Source organism: Oryx dammah, unplaced genomic scaffold, assembly GCF_014754425.2.
Source record: "Oryx dammah isolate SB20612 unplaced genomic scaffold, SCBI_Odam_1.1 HiC_scaffold_7, whole genome shotgun sequence".
In the NCBI taxonomy this organism is placed as follows: domain Eukaryota; kingdom Metazoa; phylum Chordata; class Mammalia; order Artiodactyla; family Bovidae; genus Oryx; species Oryx dammah.
In genome coordinates, this window is record NW_024070191.1 from 13664034 (window position 1) to 13679356 (window position 15323).

The following is a 15323-nucleotide window of genomic DNA, read 5'->3' on the forward strand; positions in this document are numbered from 1 at the left end:
TCTAAAGGAATCTTTTGAAGATCGATCACGCCTCTGAGACAACCTCTGACTTGAAATGCGAATATGTCACCTTTTCCTTGCTGATACAGACAGACCACGGCAGCAGCGACACAGACCTTAACCCCCGGTACCAACATTCAAAGGAAAGCACCCCAGGTGCACTCAACCCAGAGTTGTTGTTCGGTCACCAAGCCGTGTCCGACTCTTTGTGACTCATGGACTGCAGCACACCAGGCTTCCCTGTCCTTCACTGTCTCCCTGAGTTTGCTCCAACTCGTGTCTGTTGAGTCAGTGATGCCATCCAGAGACTCTTAGAGAATTCTGACCCAAGAGTACTTGGCAGACAAAATGAACCAGAGGGTTTGGGGGGTGTTATTTATACCTTGATGAATTTTTGAGATATGTTTCTCTCACATCGGAAAAAAACCCCAAATCTACTAGATACTATAGATGTATATATGTTGTCATGTCAAAGACCATCTCGTATTTCTCATCAGTATATTCTCTTGTATTGTATGAGCATTGAATTGTGAGTGTAGTATGTATGTGTTTGTTTTTCTAGCAAAAAAAAAAACAACATAGTTTTGATCAGTTTCCTAAAGAGATCTTGATTTATAAGTATAGATAACCGAAAATTACTTACTGACTAAAGCCTCTTCGGGTCCTAAAATTGCAACCACCTTAAAGATCAATGCCAAACTGGCAGTGTTACTGGAAAATTTAGTGAAAATCTGGGTCCCTGTGTTTGAATGTTAAATGTTTGAAAGAAAAATTCCAGTCTTTAATCCAGATGTTTGGAGTCATATATAGATAGAATCCAAGAACTTAGACATTTGCATGATTGATGCTGGGCTCCTAGACTGCCCCCAGCCTAGGTTCATTCATCTAAGTTTGGCCAAGGGAAAGCTGTCAGGGACCCAGCATGGTGGGGGCAGGGCAAGATGCTGTGAACAGTCTACAAGTCCTGATCAGTAGCCAGGAACTGTCTCCTCACTTATCCAGACTAAATCAACTTGATTTTAATAACCCAAACTGGACTGGGAAGCTTCCTTGGTGGCTCAGACAGTAAAGAATCTGTCTGCAATGTGGGAGGCCTGGGTTTGATCCCTGGGTTGGGAAGATCCCCTGGAGGAGGGCATGGCAACCCACTTCATTATTCTTGCCTGGAGAATCCTCATGGACAGAGGAGCCTGGTGGGCTATAGTCCATGGGGTCACAAAGAGTCAGACACGACTGAGTGAGCACACACAAACTGGACTGGAGCTGGGTCACATACCCACCTGTTAACTCCCCACCCAGCCCACCTCTGGGAGGCAGGGGAGGAGAAGCTGGTTGGAAATGTGTCTTTCCCCACATAAGCTGTCTTATTTGTTTCAACACCTGCACAGGATAGAGGCTATATCCACACCCAACACCATCCCCAGCCGGATGAACATTGCCCCCAGTTCTTCCTGACTGCTTGGCCGTACGGAGTTAGTGCTGCAAAATCATGACTGAAGATGTAAACTTAAGAGTCTCCAGACGCTTGCTCCAAGAGTTTCAACCACAGACTCCTAAAAGGCTGCTGTTTTTGTTCCTTGGGGAAGGGGTGGTTCATCAGAGTCATGAGAATAAACTTTAAAACTTCTGCCATTGTGTAAAGTAACATCAGTTGTTCACAGAGCTCAGATTCTATTTCCATGCAATGGTTTCCTTACTCTCCTATATCGCCCATGTCACCTCTTCTCCTCAAGGCATTCTTCTCCTTGGTTTAGTCTCCATCTGAAGTGAATATTGGAGACTCTTCTTTTCCCTGCTCAGTAAAACCCCCTGGACTTCGAACCAGAGGGATGGAACAGGGGAATAAAGTTAGGGGATGACATACCCTCAACTTATCCTTCACAGAGCACCCCTAGATCCTGGCTGATCTGGGGGAGCCTTCCCTCCAAGTATTTGATTTAGGGCCTGGGATCATTTCCTGAGGGGATCATCTCCCCCCTCCGCAGCTCCATGGCATCACTGGGTGGGGAAATAAAGGCTCTGCTTACAATATTAAATTTCTCAAGACTTGAGGTGGGGTCCTTTGGACTCTTCACCAGTGATCAATTTTTCAGTCTGCCGTTTTATCTACCTGACAGGAAGACTTGAACTCCTGCCATTTTTAAATTGCACTTCTAAATATTGACTTCACGGCGAGACTCGAAGTGTCATAACACAGCTCACTGGAGCAACGAAGATTTCCCAGGCCTCGTCAAGAGGTCTGTACAACGTCCAGTGGGGAGTGGAGAGGGGAGAGGAGGATTCGAGAAGCAAAGAAAACCAAGTCACATTTGGAAGAAACGCCACTGCACTCTGCTTAATCTTGCAGAGACCAAGGACCACACAGGGCCTGGCACTGTGTCTGGAGGGAGCTGAGGCGGGAAGGAAAAGGACAGCAGTGGCCGCTAATGCCTCGGCGGTCAGCCAGTAAGAACGGAGGGGCCGGAGCATGCTGGATGTGGGCTGGGCGCCAGGCCCTTCAGAGCCAGCGGGTTCTCAAGGAATCTGAATTTGTGGATCCAGTTTACAAGGACTGGACGGTGTCTAAGAAGCCAGAGACTTTTCATCCAATTTCTATCAAGACTTCCACACAGCCAGACAGTTAGCTAATCTTCGTTTGGAGGAAATTCTAGGAGGTTATCTTTCTCAGCTTCTGCCCTCCTGACAGGTAGGGAGTATTGACCTCAAGGAGTATTTGTCATGTCACATTAGCTGGGACTCAGAGAAAGTGACTGGCTTTTTCTTGCCCTTCAGGAGCCATTTGGAGGTGCAGCAAGATACTTTACATGCAAACTAGCACTACTTGGTGATATATAAATTCAAATTGTTGATTATGGTTACGGAGCCAGATGCCCCAAGGTGAGATCAAGAGTGAAGCTCTGTAGTAGGGCAGAGAGAAGTCTGAAATGCGGCAAATATCTCCTTTAGGGTCTTCTCCCACCTTTCCGGGAGCATCAGCATCCAAACCCACCCAAAAGGTATGGGAGAGGGGGAACATAGGCCGAAGCATGTGAGGAGAGGGGAGGAGATTCTGGGGGAGATCCTCTTCAAGGCAGGAAGAACTCAAGTTCCAAGACACAGAAAGTTAAATTAATCCGATACTGTGGAAGGTGACCCTTACGGCACCGGGGCAATATTAGTCTTGATGGTCTGTTCTGAGGTGGTCCCTAAGACAGTGCAATCCATCTGTGCCTCTCCTGGGCCTATGCACCAGGACCCTTGTGCTTTTCGATGCTGATTACTGCGAATGACCTCAAAATGCAGCAACGTTTGGCTCCGGACCTCATCATGTTGTGCTGAAACTGAGCTTGGCTCCTCTCAGAGTCTGATTAGCTTGGCTGAGGCACCCATTTGTTTTCTTAATCTTACGTCCAACTGTTTGAAAAATGGAGCCTCCATTTAAGGTGATGGCATCTTCTAAACCCTACCCTTGCTTGAAAGCTTTTTCTCAAGTCAGCCAAGGTAGCTGTTAGGGACCAAACCCCAGGTGTCTCCTGAACCAACTCTAATACGCCCACAACTCTGCATCTGCCAGCAGGACTGGTCTGTCTGTTCCGCTGCTCGGAGGTGAAGTAGCAAATGTGATGTGAAAGCTGCCCTGGTCGTCCCAGGCTCACCTGTGGATGCTAATCACTGCTCAGTGGCGGCTTTAGGGCACTTGCCGCAGCATGGCAGGTCGCCCCGCTCCCCAGCTAATCTGTGTTCCATGCTCCTCCTCCGGGAGCTGGCATGGCCTTGAATGCCCTGAACCACTCTCCATGTGACTGCCACCAACCAGCATCCTGCAAACTCCTGCTCAAGGCCCATGTCCTTGATGTGGGCCACCTGTGACTCAGCCTGGGCTTACTCACCCTTCTCTCCAGGCTTCCCCATTGCCGCAGAACCCGCAACGCTCTCACCATTTCATCAGGCTGCTTTGCCAACAACCCAGCCCAGCGAAATCCCTCCAGCAGCTTCTCCGCTTGTATCCCTTCATTTCTTCTAGGCCTCCCCCATCTCTCCTTCCACAAGAACAATCATCTAGGATTGCACCATGAAGCAATAGGAGAAAAGTGTCTGCAGCCACGTGTGTGGAAAAGTCAAATTGCCCACTTGCCTAGCAACACGTCCCGTCAATGGGAAGACAGAGGTGAGTCGATTATTTTGTTGTCATGGAATCCTGTCATCCTTAATGACAGAGTTTTGGCTGACAAAATGAGAGCCTCCCGGACTTCCCTGGTGGTCCAGTGGTTCAAACTCTGTGCTTCCACTGCAGGGGGCACAGGTTTGATCCCTGGTTGGGGCAACTGAGATCCCATAAGCCATGCGGCGCAGCCAAAAAATAGAACAAAAGTAAAGGACAAGAGATGCTGAAGCCTCGTTGTGGCCTCCAGGACAGTCTACATGACTGCTTATCTCCCTCATTGAAGTAAGTTAAGTCCTTCAGTTTCTCACTGGCTATCTATATAGCAGGCAAACTATTAATATAGAGGCTTCATTGAATGCACAACCAAAAAGTTGCAAGAGCTTTGAACCCTCTTTTCAGTATTGTAGGAGATCTCAAAATCTATAGAAATGGTACTCCAAATTCTTTTGTAAGGCAAATAAGCACCCTATTACTTATCTCTCCTGGGTATCCAAAATTTTGCCCATGAAAATGCATAGTATACTGCAGAAATATTGCTGAACCAAGGATAGTAAGAGATGGCATAGTGTCTGGTCTGATGCTAGCGTTCAAACCAAAATATAAAGGAGACTTCCCTGGTGGTTAAGAATCTGCCTGCCAATGCTGGGGACACAGGTTTGATCCCTGGTCTGGGAACTAAGATCCCACATGCCGCAGGGCAACAAAACATAGAGGAAAAACCCTGGCCTGGTCTTCAAACACATCTACATGCAGCAAAATATAAAGGAACACTTCCATAAGGTACTTTTTGAACAAAGATCCAAGTTTTTCAAACCCTGGCTTGGTCTTCAAACACCTCCACATGCATGCTTGTCCTCAGAGATGCCACGGTACTTTGAGGTTTGGGAGGTTGGATTGGCCTGGAGGTCAGCACACTCACCTGGCCAGTAGTACATGTAGACCTTCCTCTGGGCCTTGGTCAGAGTGACCCACAGAGGTTCTGATCCATTCCACCAGAGGGGCAACCGGCTGTCTCTGTTGATACCTAAGTCAAATGACTTGTTGGTGTCGGGGTCCCACATGTAGTTCCCGGTCATCTGATGGACCTCACAGTGGCGACCTACATTAACGAAGACACAAGGCTGTCAGTTTATTGTTCTGGTGTTTTTACACTTCATCTTTATTTTCTGAATTTATAAGCCATTCGCGTTCATTTAGGGAGCAAAGAACAGCATACATTCTTGGTGGGTTTTTTTAGTATTATTATTTTTTAAATCATAGATGTTTCTTTTCTCTTATATTGTACCATAAAGGTGAACAACCCAGTAAGAAGTCCAATACTGATTGACGATGGGGCCATTTCGAGTGAAAGTAATTGGCCAAGTCTGAAGCTATTTTAAGTTAAACCGAGACCATGGTGTGCAAAACCTGACCCATTGTTCGTGGCTTGACGTCTAGAAAAGAATTTCAGTGTGAACACTGTAGATTCCCGTGGGCTTGGGTTATGTTCTCAGCCTAGAGTTCTCTCTGCAGCCCTTCCAAGCCCTCCTCCCAGCGGATCACGAATCTAGATGCCATGGAGTTTGTTCCCATTTTTCCCGGATAAAGAGGAGTTATCACTTCAAGTGCTGAATGATGATAGAACCCTTGATGTTCGGAACAGAATGGTGAAAAATAGACTCCGCTTTGAAAAACAAAGCAAGACATCCCTCCCAGTGGAGTGTGGTACAGACACGAGAGGAGCTTCTGTTGGGTGCAAAAGTGAAAGACACAGCGCTTGGACTCATTTGAAACATGAGGCTTAAATTATTTATTTTGGAGCAATCTGTTACATCTTTAAAGTAAAAATAACACAAACATTGGCAAGTGCATCAAAAATTGCTGTGATTTAGTGAGCATCATTTGGCACCGGGATGAAACAGGCTTCATCGAGCTCACTGACGATGCTTCATCAAAGTGGCTTTTTTGTTTCCCTGTTTGTTTGCTGTTGTTCTTTCTTCTTGCCAGCGCCTACTCCTCAACACCCACACTTTACTTTTAATCAAAAAAGGAGAAACCATAAAATATAATTTTGAAAATTTGTAGACTCAAAATATCCCAAAGTAAAAACCTTTTTTTAAAAAAAAAAAAAACCCTTTTATTTCATCATAGAAACTCAGGCGTTCCACAAGTGATGCTTTCAATTTAAAGCCCAGAGAGCCAAACAAAATTATTTTTGCCCAAAACTATAGAGTTAGTTTTTCGACCCTGACCAAAGCTTTCACGTGTGAATTGACAGAATTAACAAATAAATAAAAACTTTGAGCAAATTATCCAATGACTAAAGAACCTCTTAGTTTCATTTATTCCAACTAACATTTATTAAATGCTCCTATGGACTATACATTATGATAGATGTAGAGATTTGAATAAATGTGGTCCCCATACTCAAGCACCTTGTTATGCGTCTTATTGTTTTGTTGCTAAGTTGTGTTCGACTCTTTGCTCCTCCGTGGACTGTAGCCCTCCAGGCTCCTCCGTCCATGGGATTCTCCAGGCAAGAATACTGGAGTGAGTTGCCATTTCCTTCTCCAGAGGATCTTCCCCACCCAGGGCTCAAACCCACGTCTCCTGCACTGGCAATTGAATTCTTTACCGCTGAGCCACCTGGGAAGCCCTTGCTATGTATAGCATTGGCCAAAAAGTTCGAATAGTAGGGAGAAGGGGTGTGTGTGTGTGTGTGTGTGTGTGCGTGTGCGTGCGCGCACGTGCGTGCAGCAGTCTCTACTTTTAATTGGAACTGTTTTGATTACTCTAGAAGAAATGCATGAAACCCAGATGAAAGCAGGGGCTAATATGATTCAGTTTTGAAAATGTGCTGTATTCAGAGAAGCATGAAGCAAACAAACAAAAAAAAATTTTTTAAGTATTTACAACTTCCGTCATTTACTTGTATGTCTCAGAAACCCTACAATATCATTTGATGAAATTTCGCTCTTTTTTTCAACACTCATATTCAACCCTCTAGACCCAAAGATTTTCAGGCTTTCTCACTATCCTTTGCTCTATCCCTCATGGGTGAAAAGTGATGGCCTCCCCTAGACGGTAGAGCTGTGATATGACTGGATTATGGGGTGTGTGTGTGTGTGTGTGTGTGTGTGTGTGTGTGTGTGTATGCATGTATGTGTGAGAGAGGACGGCAGAGAGAGAATATTCTCCTGGAGAATTGCTGCTGAACTAAATTCTCTACCTCTCCCACTTGTATTTTTCAGATACCCATAAGGCCTCACTGAGGAGAGCTAGGATCTGTGTGGGCAGCTAATGCACAGCTCTACCACATTTTTACATTTCAGATGATGAAGTCTTCTTTCCTGTGGTCATCTGGGTCTCTTCACTTTTTTCCTAAAGGGTCTTTGGTTCTCAACATTAGCTTTTGTATCTTCTTTCCGTACCAATTGGTCATGGTGACTGTAGACTCCGGTGAACCTCAGAGACCTTAATTATGGCCCTCTCCATTGGAGTGCCTTTGAGACAAGACCTCCAGAGGTGGCTTTGGTCACCACCAGCACCCGGGCTGGTCCAGGCTGGCCCAGAGTTGCACATCCCTTCTAAGGGGAGCTCAGACCTAAGCAGGTAAATCATCCATCCCCACTGTCGCGAGACCCAACCCCTCTCCAGAGGATGAATGGCGTGAGCACCAGTAGGGAGGGTGCCAACCACTTCCTGGGAGAGGATGGTGCCCAAGAAGATCCTGGAACCAGTGGCTTCCCTTCTATCATTAACGGGTTTCGAAGTGAAGAGGGAGATCTTTCAACAAGAAGGTCATCTTGGAACCCTGTTCAGAAAGTGAGTTTTATTCTTTGGAGCTTCCCCAATAGCTCAGTTGGTAAAGGATCCCCCTGCAATGCGGGAGACCCCGGTTTGATTCCTGGTTTGGGAAGATCCGCTGGAGAAGGGAAAGGCTACCCACTCTGGTTTTCCTTCTATGATTAAAGGGTGTCAAAGTGATGAGGGGGCTCTCTCAACAAGAAGGTCATCTTGGAACCCTGTTCAGAAAGTGGGTTTTATTCTTTTAGTGGATTGGGCCTTCAGGTGAAGTGAGAGGGTGTATTCTTCAAAGGCTTAATCACAGATGCCGGGCTGGTCTCCAGGGCCATCCCTTTGTTCTGGGAAGCACTGCCTTTCGGGGAAGCCGGCAGGAGACGGTGGCTCTCCATCTCCTCGTCTGCTCCCAGATGAGCTGATTTTCCTCCGCATGAATATATGAAGGCTGGCAGTCTGGCTGTGACAGTCTGAGTCTGCTCTTCCTCAAGCTGGTTTCCTTACCCACCCTGGCCCTCTCTCGCTCTTTTGTTTTTATTGCTCGGGGAAAGGAGGAAAAGAACAGAACAGAACGGAGCACACTGTACCGGCTTCTGCAGCCCACAAGCTCTCCTCTCCATATTTCTGCCTGACCGTGTCTATTTTTAGGCATCTGCAACTCTTCTTGATTTTTCTCTGCTCTGGGCTTTCTAAACGGAGCCTCGCTGTAGTTTGATTACTCGGACCCTTTGCTCAAAACATCAGTAGAAACTTTCTTGACACCATCACAAACCACAAATCCCAGGTGGATTTCAGGTACGGTGTTAAGGAAGATCTGCCTCCTCTCCCTCCTCCCCAACCTCCTCCAAATGCAGCTCTGTACACACATATGCCTATGAATACATAAATTGGAGAAGGTAACAGCATCCCACTCCAGTATTGTTGCCTGGAAAATCCCATGGACAGAGGAGCTGGCGGGCTACAGTCTATGGGGTCGCAAAGAGTTGGACATATCTTAGCAACTAAACCACCACCACATGGATGAATACCTGGCACATAGTGAAACCTCTGAACATTAACTTACATTATGGACATGAGGGTAGAGAGTCACGCCAACAAATGGAATCTGGGGATCAGCTGGAGCCTCCTTTCTTCTGAGCTCTCCACGTCATTTGTCCCAAACCCATTTCCACTGAATTCTTGCACTTCCCCGTGACACTCAGTACATCGCAGGCATCTCTCCTTCTAGACTCCTGCTGCCATGACATATGGCACCCCAGAAGCGACGCTCAGTGCTGTACTGCGTGGCACAAAGAAACCCGCTCACATGAAATATGCATGAGTCGGGTAAACTTAACTGGGGATTCAGTGGGGTGCGAAGAGGAAGACTGAGAGCAGAGCAAAGAACTGAGGATTGAGGGTCAGACATCCACGTTCTTAAAAGTCCTTTCAGCTACCCCCACCAAGGTTTCCTCCTTGGCCCCTCACTCAAAAAAACTCTGGCCTTGTACACCTTACTGATTCATCTCCGCTACACAGCACCTACCTCCAAAGTTTCTCCCTGAATTTCAAAGTTCTCTCAAAAGCAGTTCAGCCCTCCAGAGCTCCTGCATCACTCCTAAGTTTGCATAGCTCATTAGCTTATGCATGCGAGCTAAGTTGCTCAGTCCTGTCCGACTCTTTTCGACCCCATGGACAGGCACCTCTGTCCATGGGATTCTCTAGGCAAGAATACAGGAGTGGATTGCCGTGCCTCCTTCAGGGGGTCTTCCCAACCCAGGGATTGAACCCAAGTCTCTTATGTCTCCTGCATTGGCAGTTGGAGAGTCTCAGTTGGAGACTAAACTGAACTGATAAGCTAATGAGGGCTTCCCAAGAGGCCCTAGTGGGAAGAAGTTCAGTTCAGTTCAGTTGCTCAGTCATGTCCGACTCTTTGCGACCCCATAGACTTAAGCACACCAGGCCTCCCTGTCCATCACCAACTCCCAGAGTTTACTCAAACTCATGTCCATTGAGTCAGTGATGCCATCCAGCCATCTCATCCTCGGTCATCCCCTTCTCCTCCTGCCTTCAATATTCAGTGTCTTTTCCAATGAGTCGCTTCTTTGCATTAGGTGGCCAAAGTATTGGAGTTTCAGCTTCAGCATCAGTCCTTCCCCTTGCAGTCCAAGGGACTCTCAAGAGTCTTCTCCAACACCACAAGTTCAAAAGAATCAATTATTTAGTGCTCAGCTTTCTTTATAGCACAACTCTCACATCCATACATGACTACTGGAAAAACCAAAGCTTTGACTAGACAGAATTTTGTTGGTAAAGTAATGTCTCTACTTTTTAATATGCTGTCTAGGTTGGTCATAACTTTTCTTCCAAGGAGCAAGAGTCTTTTAATTTATTAGCATTCTATAAGAATGCTTTAAAAAATGGGGGCAAGGGGAAGGAAGGAAGAAAATAAGGAAGGACAAAAAGGAAAAAAAAAGAAAATGTTTCTTTGAACAAGAACTGCCCACTTCAGAAGGCCATTCTAGTTAGAGTTGTTACATTTATTTTAGCCAAAAAAAAAAGAAGTTGTAAGATTCCCAGTTAAATTTGAGTTTCAGATAAACAATTTTTTACTATAAATATAACCCCATTATTCCATGGAACATACTTCTCCTAAAAAATTATTTGCTGTTTACCTAAACTTCTAATTTAACTGAGTATCTTGTATCCTATCTGGCAGTTCTAGAGAAAGCATCCTTTATCTGCTCCTATTTCATAGTCACAGTGAAGGAGAAGTGAAATTAGGAGGTATTCAACTGAGGTGATAGCACGTGCAAATAATGATGAGACGAGGGGGTGAACGTTTTATTCAGGTAAAATGGAGAACTTTCCACTCTATCACTCAGGGCTCCCTTTCCTGGGAAGGCAAGATCTCCTTAATGACACGCTGGGCTAGTACAATTCAAAAGTGTCGGAGCTTCACTCAGCCAGGGTCCTGGCATGACACATGTATGTTGTCAAAGGGGTTGTTTGCAAAAGGGTGGCCAGGGCCCTGGGGGGCTAATAAGAGATGGCGAAGCAACCCGGGCTTTTTCCACTTTCACCCATCATGCACCTGCCCCCGCCCAGGCTTGAAGGGAAATCAATACCCGGCCTCTGCTGTCCCCCCAGTGCTGTCCAGCTGAGGCAATCCGTGGGATCCTCCAGGGGCTCCAGGCAGGCCAGAGAAGGGGGAGGAGGGCAAAGAGACCAATAGAGAATTCCCAGCACAGCTGCCAAAGAGAATCCTAAGGTGTGGGCTTTTCACGAAAATCAATCGTGTTGACTTCTTAGTTCGAGGAGTGAGTCCTTAACTGGATATGGGGACCTCCTGAGCCTGAGGTCCCGCCACATGGCCTTGTGAGTGCATACGCTCCTGCACACATCTCAGGAACGGAATCGCCTGTCTAACTTGTGCGTGCATGTTGCTCAGTCGCTTCAGTCGTGTCTGACTCTGTGTGACCCTATGGTCCGTAGCCCACCAGGCTCCTCTGTCCATGGGATTCTCCAGGCAAGAATATGGGAGCGAGTTGCCATGCCCTCCCGCAAGCAACCTTCCCCACCTAAGGATCGAACTTGCGTCTCAGGTTCTTTACCATCTGAGCCACCAGGGAAACCCCTGGCCTAACCCACCACGTGTGAATTCAGAAGTAAGAAATGACTCTCCACATTTTCTATGTATTAGCTGCAAAGGGGTTGAATATTTTGCTCACTGTCCCAGTGCTAATAAATCATAGTGGACGAGTTGGGGGGGTGCAAAGAGATATGAGCGACTCGAACTTGGATCATCCCTCATCATCATGTTCTGCGCACTTCACTTTTCATGGCTGCAATACTTTTAGTGGTTATATTTGCAATCTGGAACATAAAACTATGCTGATTTCAAGATGAGACCTCTTGGCCTTTTTTAGACCATTTATTTATGTCTCTAAACACACATGCTGAGAACGACATAGTGAATTGAATCACTAAACACCCAGGTTCCACAACTAATGAGGAATTTCTCTATTATACAAAAGCTTTCTGAATTCTTGGGCTGTGTAATCACCTTTACAAAGTAATACTAATCTTTAGTTTCTAAAGCCATGCATTGTTTTCCTGACATCCATGTGTTTCCATTAGATGAATATGGCCACATCTATTATATATCAAAATAGCTGGTTGAAAAGTGAAGTCATACTTTAGGCACATCAGTTTAGTCAAAACATAGAGATATAAATACAGGTTACAAAATGTTAATGCGGACTTTGGAAGTGATTCTTTTAGAGCATATACATTTTCACCCAGAGGCAGCACTCAGGTGACTTCTGAGCCCAGAGCTGCAGGCAGGCCTCTGCGGCCACACCTGCGGAAGTCTGGGTTACAAGCATGCGTGATGGACACCCGGCGCCAGCTGTGGGCAAGCTGTTCATCTCTGAGAGGCTGATGGGTACAGTGGAGACAGCGTGAGCGCATGGTCAGATGGGTCAGAGTTGAGGTGAAGGGGTCTTCCCCTGTTTCTAGCTGTGGAAATTGAGGCTAATCTTTAAATTCTCAGAGCCTCACATTTCCATCTCTAAAATGGGAATAATAGTACTTCTCTGGCTGGACTGTGATGAGTATTAAAGACAAAAATACTTTAAAAACATATGTAATGCTTACCATGTTCCAAGGTTTGTTCTAAGTCTATCTGTTACAGGTTAAATGGTACTGTGCTTAGTCACTCACTCATGTCCGACTCTTTGTAACCCTAGGGACTGTAGCCAAACAGCCTCCTCTGTTCATGAGGATTCTCCAGGCGAGAATACTGGAGTGGGTTGCCACGCCCTCCTCAGGTTGAATGGTACCCTCCCCAAAAAGATATATTGAAGTCCTCAATGCCCAGTACCTCAAAAGTTGACCTTATTTGGAAAGTGGATCTTTACAGAGGAAATCAAGTTCAAGAGAGGTCACAGGGGGCCCCTAATCCAATCAGACTGATGTCCTTATAAAAGGGAGCATTTAGACACTGGGACCGACATGCACAGAGGGAAGATGCTGTAAAGCCACAGGGAGAACACGGTCACCGACAAGCCAAGGAACACCAGCGACCCCAGAAGCTGCGGGTAGCGACCCCAGAAGCTGTGGGTGGCGACCCTCCCCTGGTGCCTTCAGAGGGACCAGGGCCCTGCCAGCTCCTTGGTTTCGGGCCTCTGGCTGCCAGAACAGCAAAGCAATGCATTTGTTGTGTTCCAAGGCACCCAACTTGTGGTACTTACAGCAGCTTTAGGAAACCAGCATGTTTAATCTTCACGATCACCCTAATGGGCAAGAACTCGTGGTAGGCCCACTTTACAGGGGAAGTAACTGAGGCCCAGAGAGGTAGACTGATTGAATTCTTACGCCAGCAGGTGACGTGGAGCCAGGATTCAACCAAGGGAGCCTGGACCCAGCGTCCTCACTCTTGACCACGATGACCCTCTAACACTAGCTCACCAGGGTCACTAGTTCGCCTGGCACTAGGTGCTCTCTGCAGCCTTAACACACCCACAGAGACAGAGCTGCTGCCGCTCCTGGACCAGCTTTCATGCTATCATAGAGCCTCTGCCCTCAAGGACCGGTTGACTTCTGGGGACCCTAAGGGGTGAGGGGTCAGGTTCCGGGAATCAGCCCACTCAGGAAGCACTTTACCTGGGCTGGAGTTAGACTCAGGAGGGGTCATGACCTGAAGGCCAAAGGTCTGAGCCACCTTGATGGGTGTCTGCTGATCAGCTTAGTAATAGGACTAGTTAGTTACCAGGTCTCGGCCACCTTCCCTGTACCTGGAACTAGGTGCTTCCATCTCGTTTAGTCTTCAACACAACTCTGAGAGGCAGATAATACTGTGCTCATGCGGCAGGTGGGAGAGTAAGGCTCAGAGTGGCTGAGGGGCAAGGCTAGTGCCAGGGAGCTGGCAGGAGGGCAGAGCCCCAGTTCAAAGCCAGGTCTCCAGGACTCAACACTCGCACCCTCCCCAGCAGCCTCTGCCCTCCGGCCACCGGCTGGCTCCCCAGCCCACCAGGGCTTGGTCATTTGGGTAGAAACTGCCCCAGATCCAGGGACTGCCGCTGAGACTCTCCCCGAGGTAATCACAGGGAGAAGCTCGGATCTTCAGAAAAGCCAGACCCGCCTGCCACTGGCAATTGATTTTCATGCACAAACTGTACCATAAATATTTCTGAAGGAGGGGAGACTGCCAGACAAGGGGTGCCAACAAAGCGGACGGGACTCTTATGCCCCCTCTCCCTCTGCAAGGCGTCCAGCTGCGGAATGAGAGGCTCCCAAAGGTCTGCGGTGTAGGGGTCTCCGGTTAATGGGTGCATTTTAGAGACTGAATGTATCTACAGACATCACCTCAAATTGACACGATGCCAAGAAGTAACTGCACGCTGGATTCAGAGCCCGGCAGCCTGAGAACGTTATATAAGCCAGACTTTTCCACACTAGACAGACTCCTCTCTGCGCTTTCCCATTTGGAGGGTCTAAAGATGAGTTGAGGCCCTGTTTAGACTAGTGAATGTTCAGGAACATCTTGATACCCAAGAGACATGAGAGAATGAAGGGTGAACTGCTGGAAGCACTGACTTAACCTACAAACTGTAATTGGCTTTATGGGTCACCTCTGCTAGGAAATACACCCTATTTTCTTAACTTGTTCAAAGACAGAATTTGGTGTGTTAAAGAAGCGGTTTCGAGTGAAATATGCAAGATCAAGTTGAAAGAGAAGTTCACAATTTGCACATCTTTAAATGCAATGACTGATGTATGTGCTAGACACAGTCCTGATTAAGTCTGAGTCACAAATATTGCAAGTCCGAGATAACAGGCTTTGATTATAGTGTGAAGTGTAGGGACTTGCAACAAAAATAACACCGGAATGTTAAGAGGGGAGAGATTTTTCTATTAGAGATATTCATGCTCAGAGTTTTGAGGTCACTGGACTCAAAAGAATGTATTATTTTTCTGGAATATGCTAGCTTGCTGTAATTATTTAGCAGCTAGAAGACAGGTACAGAAACAAGTTATTTTCCAGAATAAGGACAAAAATGTAAGCTTGGGACTTTTAAACACCCTTTATTTGGGGAAAGCTAATTTTTTACCAAAGCTCAAGGATATTTCCAGACAATTTAATCTATCCTCATCTCAGCACAAAGGTGGAAAAGAACTTGAATTGATTACTGCATTTAAGATGGAATCCCTTCTGAAACACGCTCCCATTTTATTGAGCATTTCTGTGCTGTGCTGTGCTTAGTCACTCAGTCGTGTCTGACTATTTGAGACCCCATGGACTGTAGCCTGCCAGGCTCCTCTGTCCATGGGGAATCTCCAGGCAAGAATACTGGAGTGGGTTGCCATTCCCTTCTCCAGGGGATCTTCCCAACCCAGGGATCAAACCCAGGTCTCC

The 15323-nt window shown here is 46.7% G+C and overlaps 1 protein-coding gene across 2 annotated transcripts in view; it reads right to left on the minus strand.

The window, feature by feature from the left end:
* Positions 1–15323, minus strand: part of ENPP6 (ectonucleotide pyrophosphatase/phosphodiesterase 6) — an 81548-nt gene that overhangs the window by 46151 nt on the left and 20074 nt on the right. For both annotated transcript variants that reach the window (XM_040243042.1, XM_040243041.1), the window contains exon 2: positions 5064–5243. In XM_040243042.1, the coding sequence (XP_040098976.1) occupies positions 5064–5243 (180 nt within the window). The remainder of the gene's footprint in view (positions 1–5063; positions 5244–15323) is intronic.